The 15927-nt window shown below is 42.0% G+C and overlaps 1 protein-coding gene across 1 annotated transcript in view; it reads left to right on the top strand.

Annotated features, from left to right (window-relative positions):
* Positions 1-12194: 12194 nt before the first annotated feature.
* Positions 12195-15927, top strand: part of LOC126456332 (homeobox protein aristaless) — a 116705-nt gene continuing 112972 nt past the window's right edge. Inside the window, 1 exon segment of the mRNA XM_050092082.1 lies at positions 12195-12752. Within this exon segment, the coding sequence (XP_049948039.1) occupies positions 12630-12752 (123 nt within the window). The 5' untranslated portion in view covers positions 12195-12629.

Consider the following 15927-nt stretch of genomic DNA (forward strand, 5'->3'; position numbering starts at 1 on the left):
CAGCGATGTCGGAGATTTGATATTTTTCCGGATTCCTGATATTCACAGTACACTCGTGGAATGGTCGTACGGGAAAATCTCCACTTCATCGCTACCTCGGAGATGCTGTGCGCCGACTATAACACCACTTTCAAACTCACTTAAATCTTGATAACCTGGCACTGTAGCAGCAGTAACCGATCTAACAACTCCGCAGAACACCCGTTGTCGTATATAGGCGTTGCCGAACGCAGCGCCGTATTCTGCCTGTTTGAATACGCATGCCTATACCAGTTTCTTTGACTCTACAGTGTAAATGACCTGGACGTAAAACCTAGCAGCAATATTCCATTGCAAAACAAACAAAAATAATTAGAGAAGCGCCGGAAAGTCTATACCTGGAAGGCCGAATAGGGATTTTACGGGCACTACTAGTGAACAGGAGTGTAGTGGCCCACTTGGCCACGGGAAGCAGTCTGTGTAGGCAGCAGGTGGGCTAGGTCACCGTCACCCTGCAGATGGCAGTGTGTGACCGGTGTGGACAAACGCTGACATTCGAACCGAACACTCGTAAACCATTTAACGCAGCCACTGCCCTCTCTAAACTGAAACGAATGGGCGCAGGGGTTAAGCCGCTGAACGAGCATCCGGGAGCAGAGGCGTACAAACTGCTGATTTAGGTTTTTGTGCGGTTTCCCTGTTTCACTTACAAGGGGATCATACGAACTTCCCCTCACTATTCTGTATCATATTGACAGGGTCTGTGCGGCACTAAATAGGACATCATAATATGTAAATAGGGAGAAAAAATGGTTCAAATGGCTCTGAGCACTATGGGACTTCACTTCTGCGGTCATCAGTCCCCTAGAACTTAGAACTAATTAAACCTAACTAACCTAAGGTCATCACACACATCCATGTCCGAGGCAGGATTCGAACCTGCGACCGTAGCGGTCACGCGGTTCCGGACTGTAGCGCCTAGAACAGTTCGGCCACCCCAGCCGGCAAAATAGGGAGACGCAACTCACAACCGTTAACGAGAAAATCGAGTTTGAACATTTTAAGCGTGCTTATACATTTAGTTTGATGTTTACTATTACTCAAGGCGTTCGTAAACGAGCGAGTAAAAGCTTAATTTCGCAATCGCTAGGTCTCTGTGTGGAATCTCTTCGGTATTTTTTTTATTCTAACAACAGATATGCGTGACGTGACGAAATTGTGTGATGACTGAGAACCGTTTATGAATGGAAACCAAGTTTGCTTTGCAATAAACACGTTGAAAAAAAACATGCACATGCAAAAATTCGGCTTTTATTAAATGTGCTGTATATCACAATAATTATTGTTTTGCATGTTTCTATGAGCATTATCATCCTGATACTTGCTCCATATGTTACACATTATTTTTTCCACAAATGTATATACAATAATATAAAAAAATTGCTATACTGATTTGACGGAAATTTCTTCTGATTCGATTTTTTTGTACAATCTCCTTCCAAAAACAAATTGTCCTATTTTCAAGAAAAAGAGTATGAAAATAGTAAATGAATCATTAAATATTGATAGTTTATGCAGTCATAAAAATCTGTCGTTAGAATTACGGGGGGATTACAAAAAGATGTATCTACAGTGAGATTCGATCCAGAGATTTCGCGCTTATGAACCTAAGCGCTTACTCGTTTTTTTTTTTTTTTTTTTTTTAATCATGAGCTGTCCACTTATCTTTTTTCCAGAATAACATCATTTTTATTGGAAATAATTATTCGAAATTTGTCTGTTATAATTTCCATTTGAAAAAAAGTATATAGTTTAAATGAAAGTAAAAAAGAAAAAATTGCTCTTAAAAGGATACGAAACACACTTTTCTATTACCAAACTACGGCGCTAAGCATTTTTTTTTTGTGACAATACTGTATTTTATTAGCAAACTGAGGCCACACTTCCAGTAGTACAATATAAGAATCACGACCACTCTAAAATATCATAAAATAAACCCTGTTTCGTCCAACTCTTCACAATGGGGACTCGGGTGTGTCTTCTCAGAATACATCTCCTTCAATTGTCCAAGACTGACCAGAAAAAGATAGTGCACAGAAAGACTTTTGGGCCAGTTTATCGCACGTATCTTTGACTTGGGGAAAGGAGGTCTTACCCGGGAGAAGAAGCATTCCGGGCTCGATCGTCTGCGACGGGCCTCAGAGATAGAATTTGAATTTTGAATTAGAAGTCACACATCCGCAGGAAGTCCACATTCCAGGAGCTATTTGTCCATGTCTATCACACGACACCGCCTGCACACTCGGGAGTCAGCTAGAGCAATGTTGGAAAGTTGTCGGAAACTTATCGTTGACAACGATGTACCAGGTAGTGGGGGTCTCCGTCATAAAGTATCTTTGGTGCATCGATCGCCACACCGTAGGCCACGCGTCTTTCAACCAACACATTCGTCATCAGAGCTAACCGTACATACCACGCGCCCGTACAGGGGAGATTCGCATGCACATAGCAATAATGGAGGAAGCATGTTTTGATGTGGGGGAGTGCAGGTGCGATGTGAGCTTCAATATGTTGGAGTGCTGCACACCCTGTGAATATTAATCAAATGGGTGAGGGGATGTTCGTACCGTCCTTTTATTAGCATGAACTGCGGGATGGCTCCTACAACGAAGGCAGAGCAGATTTCCTTCCCGTCTCCATCCAGTTCAAACATTTGTTCCGACTCTGAAAACCTGATCTTCGATGTCACGTTCAATTCTATTTTTTCTTTCGCCTTCCACCAAAAAAGGAACAGCGTAATTCGTCACGAGTTCGTTTGATTATCACGATAACATTACGGAAATAGTCACAGAGTTCCAGAGGCAGGAACCTGAAACAGGAACGCCATGCATCACGGATAGGTTTACTGCTAAAATCCCGAGACTGTGTAGTCCTATAACAGTTGGGCAACATACTACTTCATCACAAATTTATCTCGCAAATTTCTCTTGACAGAAAAACCACAGAAATTCGAGCTCTAGCGGAGACTAAACGACAACTATTCTAGCAAATAACCGCATTCGCAAATGGAACAAGGAGAGGGGGAATTCCAGTGATACATGTATTATCCTCCACCACAGACAATAAGGTGACATGTGGATTACAGATGTAGATGTAGATTATGAAGAGACATTGCTCTTCCGGAACGTGAATCCACTATTTAACTACCACACAATCACGGCCCACAGATACAATTACAGCCTCGCGCGGAGGTGTATCTAAATGGGTCTCAGAGAAGCTGCACCATGATTTTTTGGTTAGTTTGTAGGGATGTGTTGGTTTTGGAATTCCTTTAGTGATGACGTCTCTCTAACTAAAAAAAGAAGATCCTATACTTCTGTGGGGAATTTCTGAGTCTGTAACGCCTGACATGAGAGTGACTGGGAATGTGCTAGCAGAAGAATCGATTGTAAATCGAGGATGCTGTAAGGCGACTTTAAAAACCTGAGGTCGTGGACTGATGCTGAGTTTCATTTGTTCGCTTAGTACCCTCACACCAGCTCATTTCTATGCTCTGTCTGACCGAGCGAGGTGGAGCAGTAGTCAGCACAGTGGACTCATACTTGGGTGAAAGGTGGTCCAGATCCTTGTTCCACACACAGACTTCTGATGGTCTTCCTAAATCGCTTAATGCTTGTTTTAAAAAGGAGGCGGCCGATTTCTTTTCCTACTGCTTTCTCATCCCAAGCTCGTGGTCCGTCTCTAACAGCCACGCCATACACGTGGTCATTAAACTCTAATCTTCCTGCCTTTCTTAGACGTCTATGTTTTCAATAACATGACTCATGTCTTCCTGTCTGTGACGTTGCTGATGCTTAGATACTGCCCTCAGACTTTTATATTCATCGTTCTACAGTACTGGCCATTACAATTGCTACATCATGAAGAAATGCAGATGATAAACGGGTATTCATTGGACAAATATATTATACTAGAACTGACATGTAATTACATTTGGGTGCATAGATCCTGAGAAATCAGTACTCAGAACAACCAACTCTGGCCGTAGTAACGGCCTTGATACGCCTCGGTATTGAGTCAAACAGAGCTTGGATGGCGTGTACAGGTACAGCTGCCCATGCAGCTTCAACACGATACCACAGTTCATCAAGAGTAGTGACTGGCGTATTGTGACGAGCCAGTTGCTCGGCCACCATTGACCAGACGTTTTCAATTGGTGAGAGATTTGGAGAATTTGCTGGCCAGGGCAGCAGTCGAACATTTTCTTTATCCAGAAAGGCCAGTACAGGACCTGCAACTTGCGGCCGTGCATTATCTTCCTGAAATGTAGGGTTTCGGAGGGATCGTAACACATCTGAAATGTAACGTCCACTGTTCAAAGTGCCGTCAATGCGAACAAGAGGAGACCGAGACGTGTAACCAGTGGCACTTCATACCATCACATCAGTGATACGGCAGTATGTCGATGACGAATACACGCTTCCAGTGTGCGTTCACCTCGATGTCGCCAAACACGGATGCGAGACAGTACGCTTCCTGTGGAATTCTAGTGGTATATCGACCCAACGGAATGTTGCGTCCCGTCGTAGTAAAATGGTACCAACAATTTAAGCGATGCAGCACAGACATGGCTGATCCTGATTGGAAAGAAAGGCCATTGACATCGTACACAGACAATATCCAGACAATCGAGGAATTAATTCGCAGCAGTCGCAGATTTTCCGACGATCAGGACGTTCACATAGCGGTTCTCGAATGCCTCTGTGACCAAGGAGGGGATTTCTATCGTCGAGGAACTGAACGACTGGTCGAACGGTCCGAACGTTGTTTACAAAGACGATGTTGAAAAAAGTGTCATGCGTCTGTGGCGCTTATAACTGTAGGGCAGTATTCATTAAAAGTTACTAGGCCTGCCATAATGGTGTGCAAGTTACTTTGAGTACGTTTCGCAGCTCCTAAGTGAGGCTTCTAGTACTAATGACAAAGTAGGAGGTAGTGTTAATCGCGATTTTCCTATGTTAAATTCGTTGGAATATTTAAGTCCTTCACCCTAACTGAAACCTTACGAATTTCTGCTCGGACTGTGGTACAATTGGTTAATAATAGGTCATGATCGTGTTTAAAAATAGTTGTGGAGGAAATTGGCTTTCTTCCTTTTGGGACATCGTCGTGTGGAGCATCCACTATTGAACATGATTAGGAACAGCTAGTGAACTTATATCTCGTGCCATTGTGAGACGAATTGTGTGTTCTGCGTTAGTGGTTTTATGTTTTTCTATTTTTTGTGGTATCTTGGTGATAGTATATGCTTGTGTTCGTATTGTACTACGGGTTTGGTAAACCATGTACGTTTCCGTTTCCTACTGCATACCGATAGGTTTTTCCAGTGCTAATTTAATCTGTTTTGTGCGGGATAAATTCGTTGAAACATCAGATTTTCGTGAATTAAGGCGAACTTTTGTAATGGTTTAATTCTTAACGGACCACGTGTACCTTGAATCATCGGAAGGTTTCTGCCATGGTGATTTAGTTTTCCGTTGTAGTGACAAATTCATTTTATTGTCGTTCACTAGGAAAAGAAACGCTTCTTGTATTTGTGCTTTCCACTTAAATTCAGCTTTGAAACCCTAAATGTGTGACCCAGTTCTCCACGTGGTGAACTGCGTTCTTTGCACGTGGGCGCGCGGCTTCTCATCTCGTGTACTTACGCTGACCAAATCTTGCAACTGAAATAAACCTCTTTACAAATCAGTGCATGTTTGTAAAGGTGATCGGTTATTCCCGTGATCTTTCTCTGTCGTGTGAATCTAGATTAAATGATTGAGAGGATGTTTCCAGTTTCCCCTTCCTCACCTTTTCCATTAATCACAACAGTTAAATTGTACAATATAATTTCACTTATCGGAGATAGATGTTCAGGCACCAGCTAAGTGTACCCATAGGATGTGTACGCTATTTCAAAAATCTTTATTAACGAATAAATATGCCGTAAAGGATAATACTGTGTGTCCTGCTACTTCATTTGTTTCCATTGAATTCCAAATTTGAATTAATTCCAGTTCAGTCATTCTTGTATGTTAGGAAGGCCACGGGCTGGTGGCGACCCTGTAAATTTTATTGTAAAAAAATTGTCTTTCGATGGTAGCATAACCGCAGATATTTGCCAAGTGTGGATGCAATTCCGTACTTAATATGGTTCGATTCAGTCCATTATCATCGATAAGGTTACGACGTGTAGCTTACGCCTACAAATAGAAATAGATCCCACTGTAGACCAGCGAACTAGCGGTTTACATAGGTAGCTTACAACTTTCTCAAGTCGCGGCGACTCTCACTTTTCAGCTGCAGTGAGAAGTACTGTTGATAAAGTTCATAGGGATATTTCAAGTGGTATCTTGTGCCACCTAATTGGAAACGTTTTGTTGCATCGAGAAAATTGACAAATTTTTTTATCAAGCCCTCAGAGTTGTGTTTTCGTGCAGATAATTTAGGCGACCGTGGGGGGCATGAAACATGGACGCAGGCACGTCCTCTCGGATAGCGCCAAAGAGAACGCCAGGTTTAACATTTCTCCAAAGAATAGGTTGCCATCAACAGTTTCAGATACCGTCGTTCCACGAGACAAACCGGATTTAACCCAGGACATATGGAGCTTTTCTCTACAGAAGCGAACCACCATCACCGGCATGAGTGTAGTCGCACTGCCGTGCTTTGGCGACCTTGGCTACTTACGCGGACGGCAGCGCAGTTCGTAAGTAGATTTGTGCTTGCACTACAAGTCATCTCTCTCGGCAATTTTCTGTGGAATTTAAACCTAAGCACTGATTCTTTTATAAAATGCTATCAATTTACTATTTCCCGTGGAGTCATTTGAAAGGTAATTAAAATGAAGCGACTAAATTATTCTCTAATAAGTTGTAATGACATTATTCTTTGTAATACTTTCGCATATTTTCGATTATAATTCTAGAAACTGCGGTACCCCGAATTAAACAGACAGCAACTGTCGTCAAATAAACAGTAACGCTTAACCGACGTTTCCCATTTTCTGCACGTCGGTCTGTTAGCATACCTAAACGCAGCCCACCAGCTGGTTACTTCGGGGATGATGAATTTCGAATTTCTTACGACGAAAATGAAACTGACAGAAAATTGCGCAAGTCAGCCGAAGTAAGAAAAGGTGAAAACTCTGCGTAACTGAAAAAGAGTGAAACATCCCGTAATCAGAGCGTCGAAAGCTCCGTAAGGCTGTTCTCGGAAGATGAAGTTGTCTAGAGGGAGGTTGCAACGTACGAGGAATCTAGCGAAATGGAGGAACCCCTACACAGTATCGACGATTGGTGCGGTAGTTGGCAGCTGTCATCATTGACAAAACAATCCTCACTTTCATACGCTGTTTTTAAGTGATCGATGATTTCTTTCTAGGGCTGGCCGGAGTGGCCGAGCGGTTCTAGGCGCTACAGTCTGGAACCGCGCGACCGCTACGGTCGCAGGTTCGAATCCTGCCTCGGGCATGGATGTGTGTGATGTCCTTAGGTTAGTTAGGTTTAAGTAGTTCTAAGTTCTAGGCGACTGATGACCTGAGCAGTTAAGTCCCATAGTGCTCAGAGCCATTTGAACCATTTCTTTCTAGGTGAAAACAATGCCTTGTTAAATGCCGTCCATCTGTATCAAAGGAAGCCTTGTCATAACAACTGCTTTGCAACACGGAGAGATACGCGACAAATAATAACAGTGTGCTGTGTCTGTGCACGCTTATGATTTACGAGGCAGATCGACAGCGTCAGTTACGCAGTATTGTTTCTTCAGCGACGAAATGTCGCGAGAAGGAAATATAACAAATGGTGAATAAAAAGTACCTACTGTCTCTGGCGTGTCTCGTACCTACGAGCTGGAATTTCGGCAACAGGCATCTTGTCACTTGCGTACATTGCACTAATATGCTAATTCCATCACCTTCTCTTCGGTACTGGCAGGTAGTAGCGAAAGCAAATTTTTCATTTACTTACTTCAGTGCCAACGATACCTTCATCGCTGGCTGCGTCAACAAAAGGACAAGTTCGGCAGATTCTCTTCGTCGAGATCTAGAGCTTACTAATTGGAGCGACCTGAAAGTGTTAACACTTCTTCTCTGGGTATCATTAGATAATCTGGCCTTACGGACCACTACTAAAACCCTGGATTCGTATTCGGTTCAAATTCTGGTACGGCTGCCAAGATTTACGTTTGTTCCTCCCTCTTCGAAACGTGGTAAAGTAACGCCGGTGTACTGGGGTAGTGGAATCCACAGTTAAATATGGTAATTTCCCTCACCTGAAACCTTACTACAGGAGGCAAAAAATTACGATAACTAAAGATGTTTAAACGCGGTAGAAATAGTTTCTGTTTTGGCAGCTGTGTAACCTGAATCGTGAATTACCACAAGCAAAGTTGAGGAAAGGCTAGCAGCTGCTAACACAAAAAACTTCAATATGTACATAAATGTGTTCCATTCACTGTAAATTATCAATCTATGTTTGTAATTATAAAAAAATATTGACATCTGCTAAGCCAATACTAAGTATCTGAACAGGACAGATTAAACTGTTGAAACAGGTAAAGCGAAATAAATTTTCTAATTGTGCAACTGACGACTGAATTTTATTCTGAAGTATATAGCACAGTCAGTGGAGAAATAAGAGTTATCAAAAAATATACATATTAAATAACTATGTGGGTACAAAAGCACATGAACGAGCTTGCTTCTGGTGGATGTCGCAGGTTGCTGGAGAATCAGAATAATATTCAAACTTTGTTTCATCTTTGACGTGTCTGTTGGTGTCAGGTGGGATGAAAGTGACGCCTAAACTACCTCCAGTGTATTTTACTGCTACTAAGTACGTAGGGTAGTTTCATTGTAGATTATCCACATCCACAGTTTCTGTCTCCCCCTTCTGGCTCTATGAATATAACTTGCCATTACCCCAAGTCTTAACGTGGCACAGACTCCTAGGATTTTAATTGTGATAAAAATAAAAATGAGGTATGTAAATTGTTTTAATATAACAGTTTAGTTCCGTTAGTGATTTTTTGCATCGCTATAACATCATTTGAAAAGTGTTCGTACAAAATTTGCAGCATACTTACACACCTTTGGCTACTTCATTATTTGAGCGACATAAAATCGGAATGTACACTCACCGTTATCGACATTTCCCTTAGCACAACGATTCTGAATATATAGGTCTGTAGACAGTGGCTGGTAAAGGTTGTAAACGGGCAAAATGCTGTTTGTTTTCGTTATTTCAGCCTATGTTGCCTTGCTCAGCTTCTTTGTGCTCACGAACATATCGGATATGTTGTTGACAGCAGGTACGATCAACCTGTCTACGTGCTCTTTTCAACTGACTGGAATGTTTACTGCAATTCGTCCCGCAAACCCATCCCCGTAGGCCAGCAACTAGAAAGTACAATTCCTTACCATTACCAAAACCCTTAGTTTTTATCCTGTGTTATTCTCCATAAGTTATCGAAAAAGTTTGAGAATCGCAACATGAATTAGTAAACCGCTCTTTGGACGGGAGTCATAATCGCCATGACCGACGCATTGTGACCGTGCTGTCTGAAGGCATAAACGGCGTCTTTTCGTGCGCATTAAAACAAAATGTTCGTGTAATAGCTTCAGTAGCGACAATGAACAAAATAAGTGTCTTAAAACGTTTAAGACAACTATAAAGAAGACAACACTAGAAACTGCGACAAACTGTAGGGCAACGGCGGTTAGTGTGGGGTGTTTGGTCCACTTGCTGTTTCGCTGGTTTGCTGCAAAAAAGCGGACACACGCAGTGCTTGGAATAAAGCAGAGAAATAATTTCGTAATTTGCTAGAACCTGAGTGATGTAACTATTAAGTTTATGTTACTTGTTTTTGAGGATCGGAGCTGGTGAACGGCGCAATTTTAAGTATCGATTTATACTTTTAAAGGTAAGAAGTAGTAGTATCGTACTGGTACTGATATTTACGTAATCTAATGTAGATTGCATTATAATAATGAAATTCCGATCACTCAAGCCGGTTTCTATTTCCGTCGTGTTTTAATGTGTAATATCAGTTGAGTATGTGGGAGGTGGTATAGACCATACAAGTATTTTGTTTCATGTTTTTAGGACACTATGGCATGGTTGAAGGAGAAGAATGCCAGTGAGGGTCGAGGGGAGTGGTCCGAGACTCCAAGGAAGCAAGCGGTTTCAAGTGCTTTGCAAGACGAAGTGGCCGCTGTTGCCGATCGTTTTAATGTTCCTAGAAATGCACTGCGAAGGAGATTAAAATTATCGTAGGGAATCAAGAGACATCTATGACACCTCCATGGTGTTTCAAATCAACTTTTACAGAAAGCCGGTCGGAGTGGCCGAGCGGTTCTAAGCGCTACAGTCTGGGACCACTATGGTCGCAGGTTCGAATCCTGCCTCGGGAATTGATGTGTGTGATGTCCTTAGGTTAGTTATGTTTAAGTAGTTCTAAATGCTAGGGGACTGATGACCTCAGAAGTTAAGTCCCATAGTGCTCAGAGCCATTTGAACCATTTTTGAAGAAAATTACAAACAAATATTTGTAGCACACATCAGAGATGTAGAGTCCAGGTTAATGCCGCTACGTAAGATTGAGTTTCAAAAGTTTGGCTTATGATTTGCCAGAAAACATATTTGACAGAGACAATAAATTTCTAGTTAAAAAAAATGGTTCAAATGGCTCTGAGCACTATGGGACTTAACTTCTGAGGTCATCAGTCCCCTAGAACTTAGAACTAATTAAACCTAACTAACCTAAGAACATCACACACATCCATGCCCGAGGCAGGATTCGAACCTGCGACCGTTGCGGTCGCGCGGTTCCAGACTGTAGCGCCTAGAACCGCTCGGCCACTCCGGCCGGCTTCTAGTTAAAGATTTATACCAAAACTTTACAAAGAAGCACAAAGACCTCAACTGCACAAAACCTCAGTGCAGAAGTTTAAAGCGTTGTGTCAGTTTCAGTACATACAAGTTCAATGGTTTTTTAACCAACTGTTTTGTTGTTATCTTGTATTTTTGAAACATAAACAGATTGATTTGTTTGTGAACTACAAATACACCTTTTTTATTTAAAAACCTATATTTTGTTGTATGGCCAATAGTAGCCAACACTTTTCTTGACATTTCGAATGCATGTCTTCGAAAATATTTTTTTCTTTTGTCTGCATGTCGTTTCGGGTTTAAATCTTTTGTTCCCCATTGACGCCAAAACAAATGTTCAAGTAAAGTTTTATTGCAGTTACACCTCGTTTCAGAGCAACAACGAGAGTTTTATACAAAGCCGGCCGGGGTGGCCGAGCTGTTCTAGGCCCTACCGTCTGGAACCGCTTGACCGCTACGGTCGCAGGTTCGAATCCTGCCTCAGGCATGGATGCGTGTGATGTCCTTAGATTAGTTAGGATTGAGTAGTTCTAAGTTCTAGGGGACTGATAACCTCAGAAGTTAAGTCCCATAGTGCTCAGAGCCATTTGAACCATTTTTTTATACAAATTTTGGCTAAAGTGAGGCATATTAGCCGCCGTTCTCCCTATTAAATATATTATACTCTACGCTGCCACCAAAGACTAACTGATAGCGTTACGTGAGGCGTAATAATACGCAAGTGCTGAAACACGTATGCATAAAAGAAAAATAAATTACTGGTATCATGCGTAGGGCGGAAATTCTCTCCAGTTTGTTCGTGATTATTCGCCAACTGGAAATTGTAAACTGTCGCGGGTCGAGATGTCAAGAACTTGCGGATGACACATTCTTTAGGCTGTCGTGTGTGCACGACACGGTAGTGAGCTCGTGAAATTTTGTGAGAGCGTAAAGTTGCAGGTCACAAAAAAAAAAAAAGAAAAGGAGGAGAGCGTCCGGTTAATTGAGTGCCCGCAGCGCGGCAGAGATGCCGGCTGTGGGGCTGGGGGTGGCTGAGTCACTGGCGGGGCCGGCGGAGCAGACACCCCACGACACACGCGCGCCGCGCATCTCGCGCCCTTCATTTGTTCTTTTTTTACGCCGTCCGCCGCCATTGGTCGACGCGCTCGCCTCGCCACGCCCCGCCGCCGGCCTGCCATTGGCCGAGCCGGTCGCGCGGTGGGGGGAAGGCCCCGAGGCTGGGATTATTACTTAATATAAATTGAGTATGAACTTGGGAGACTAACTTCACTAGAATCACTTTATTAAGCGAGTCAACGTTATATATGTAATCTGCTTTTGTTTAAATTCTGTTAAAAACCGCGCGAAGCCGCCGCCGCCGTTTTCGTGGCCTGGCGCCGACAATTGCGTTCGGGGTTGCGGGCTGCGCGAACCGCTTCTTTTAACCGGCGCCGAGGCTGCTCGTGAAACGGAAAAAAGATTATTTGTCGGGCCGAGTACGGAATATTAGGGCTCATTGTGAACAATCGCGTTTCATCAGTAAAAATCAAGGCTTAACTGCGTCTAATAAGGATCAATTCACGAATAGTTGCCGCCGTAATAGCGGCGCGCGCTCGCCTGCCGGAACGGGCGTAAGTGGCGGGCGGAACGGAGTGTTTTGGCGGTAGGCGGCGGGCAGGTAGCCAGGTAGGCAGGCAGCCAGGTAGGCGCTAATTGGACGACACCTGCGGCACCTGCACCATGGAGGGCGGGCCCTTCGACGACAACCTCTTCTCCGACTTCGGCGGCTGCGTGTCGGGCTCCAGCACGCTGCTCAGCGCGAGGGCGCACGCCGAGTCCCGCGGCAATGTCCACTCCATTCAGGTAAGTCGCACTCACTTCACTAGCGAACGGGTTAACCAATCCTGCAAGGTAATACCCTGTACCTACGGTAAGTCACACCTTCTGCTGGATTGCCAGGTATCCCGACTCATGAGGGATTGTACTGAATTTATTGTTGAAATTCCTTGTCGGGAATTAAAAAAAAAAAAATCCCAATTACACCAAAACGTATAATTTTTACCTCACGTGGAGCTTTTGGTGAGCTGAGATTACCGTTTGTCAGTGGCCACGTTAGAAGCTGAATTAATTATGAAAACGAAGTGATCATTTACGTATCTAATGTTGTAGTACTGTCGTCAGGAAAGAAGAGAAGGGTTCTACCTAGGTGTTGGAAAGCGAGTAGAAATACCAGTAAGGTAAAATGCAGTGCTTTGCATCAGTTCAAACACGATTATATTGTGTTATCCGTGTCACTGTAAAACTTAAAGCATTTAAAATAACAAACCACTAATTGTAGACTATGTAAGTTACATTTGAATTTTGGATGTGGATATGTTAATCCTAGCTTCAGAGATTTAGAAAAAAAATTTAGTTTTAAAGTGCCAGATTCGTAAAGAATTCTGACATTGTTTAGAAAAAAAACTGGAAACCCTTATTTCCTGTGCGGTAAACTGAGTTTATTAGTGAAAACGTATAGCGAATGATTAAAGTGATGCTGAGAGGTAATATCTACAGTGCCATTGATGTTTGCTCATGGCTGTAAGTTCAGCCATCAGTGACACGAAACATATTGTCAGCCACTAATAGAATATTGAGGAAAAGTTCTGTACCTGTTGATATTTCGTCACATGTACAGCAAAAGCTGACATCGTCAGGTGAAGAATACACAATATTATTTATAACAAATAATTCTGATTGCGATATAATCAAGTAGTAACTAGATAACCAATTTCGTTTGACAAACAATCATCTTCAGATCGTACTTTCACAATGTTAACACGCACAAAATTGTGAAAATATCCAAAGACTGACCAGTGCCTGTCTGTCGGTGTGTAGAGCGTCTCGAGATGCACATTAAGCGCTGAAATATGTGTGAAAAAAGGAAAATAAATTACGATAACTGTGTCTTGCATATGGCGGAAAATCTCTCCTTTTTGTCTATGAATATTCGCCAGCTGGGAAATGTAATCAGTGGTTGAGATGTCAGGAACCCGCGGCTGAGGTACGGGTTTCTATCTGGTTATACGTGCAGAGGACATTTTCTGGTCAGATTCTGCATATTTTAACAATTTATTCATAGAAACCATTTGAGGTATTTAATTTTGTCTCTCTCAGCTATAAATCACGATGAAAGTACAAGATGACTGGTCGACAGAAGCTGGATATCTAGTTAGTACTGGACTGTATTGCGATAAAGACTATTAAAATTTGTAATCAGTTGTATGGCCTTCAGTCATCAAGAGATTCATAAGCTTGTTGGGGTGTTGTCAAGCTCTTAATCGTTAAAAACAAAACGTCAGTTTCCTTGTATGTCAGGTTCGTTTTTTCGACTTAAAATATAATCTTGACCGTACGTGATTAATTTCTTCGTATAATGGTGGCTGCGTTCCGTGACTGCGAATTAAATTACTTGAAGAAGTACGGCATGCAGCCACTTTTTATAGAGCTTTATTTATGCCAAAGTGTGTTCTGGTTTTTCCACAGTCTTCAGCTTGAGTTATAAATTTATCTCTTCATCAATATTGCTAGTTTGTCGAGTTTCTTTTGGACGCTGCAAGTGCTTTTCATTCTATAACTTGTGTGTTACTTCTTTTCAATTATATATATATATATATATATATATATATATATATATATATATATATGATGTATCGTAATATTCGCCATGCGGCCGATAAATACACCAAGGCGTCTACGCGCAGATACACTTATATAAAAAATGTCATATTGCTGTATTTCTTCAAGAAATGTGTGGGTACGTGTTTCACTCCATTTATTTGTGAACCGTTCTCAGTGACGCGTAATACATAATTGAGGAGTAATATATTCATTATACAAACATGAAAACATAATTGTCTGTCTGGATTTTGACGTCAGCCCCTAATTGTGCATTAGGCGCACATAGTTCTCGGTTTTTAAATTGCTAAGTCTACTAACAAATTCCCGTGACCTTTTGTCGCATCAGTGATGTATCGGACCTGTTCCTAACTTGTTTGTTTTGTCTGTAAGGCTATTTCTGAAGCCTTTTAAGGATCACAGAACAACATTTTGAAAATAAATGAAGACAATTTCACATGCATAACGCTAACAGTGTTACATGTATCTAAAACGTCGGACCTGACACGAAAGGAAAAAACACCCGAATAGAATGCTCAGAAATCATAATAACACACATTTCATGTAATATGTTGCACTTTTAATATTAGAAAGCGCGGGACAGCTTCCAAGTTGTTGAAAAACCGTGAGGTTACTCTTTATTAAGAATATTTTTTGCCTTTATAATGACGAGAGAAGAAAAAGTAAAACCAGTTACGGATTCGCCGAATGAACAATTAATTTATGTTTAAGAACTTTCAGACCAGTAATTTTATCTTAAGACGGTGGATTGTAACTTACCTATCCCGGAAATTACACTTCGTTTCTCTTATACAGGCATTTTACATGCACCCTAAAGATAAACTGCATGTTACCTGTAGCGTCTTAAATACTGTTGCGCTCAGAGGGACTGGCATAATATTACGAAAATGCTTCCGCTTCTGAGTAGAAAATACTTTCCGATGCTCAGTGCATTTATCGGTACTGTCTCAAACCCTTTTACCAACAAATTTATTTGGCAAATCACTGTTTTATTTCGAACGAGCCATGGTTGTACGGTATTAACCACCCTTGCAGTTTAAGAATTGGAGAAGTAGACTGACCGTAATCCTTCGCACGCGCTCTCGCTTACCTTTACTGCTTATCGTTGCGACGCTTACCGGTCAGGAAATATGCTTTGGGTGGAGAATTTCTGGACGTTGTTGAGTATGTTGTACCTTTCAGGTGGCTGTCGATACCATTTTGCCATTCTTCCTGTTACATTTATCGATGTCTGGTTGAGAATGTTACATGCATCTAGTCTGTGCAGTTACAGACGAATCGTTCCAGCCCTTAATAGTACGTGCATCACTGAAGGAGACTCGCGCAACTCGTAGTTTGTGATGTTATGACATACTTTATT

Source organism: Schistocerca serialis, chromosome 2 (genome assembly GCF_023864345.2).
Source record: "Schistocerca serialis cubense isolate TAMUIC-IGC-003099 chromosome 2, iqSchSeri2.2, whole genome shotgun sequence".
NCBI classification, from domain to species: Eukaryota; Metazoa; Arthropoda; class Insecta; order Orthoptera; family Acrididae; genus Schistocerca; species Schistocerca serialis.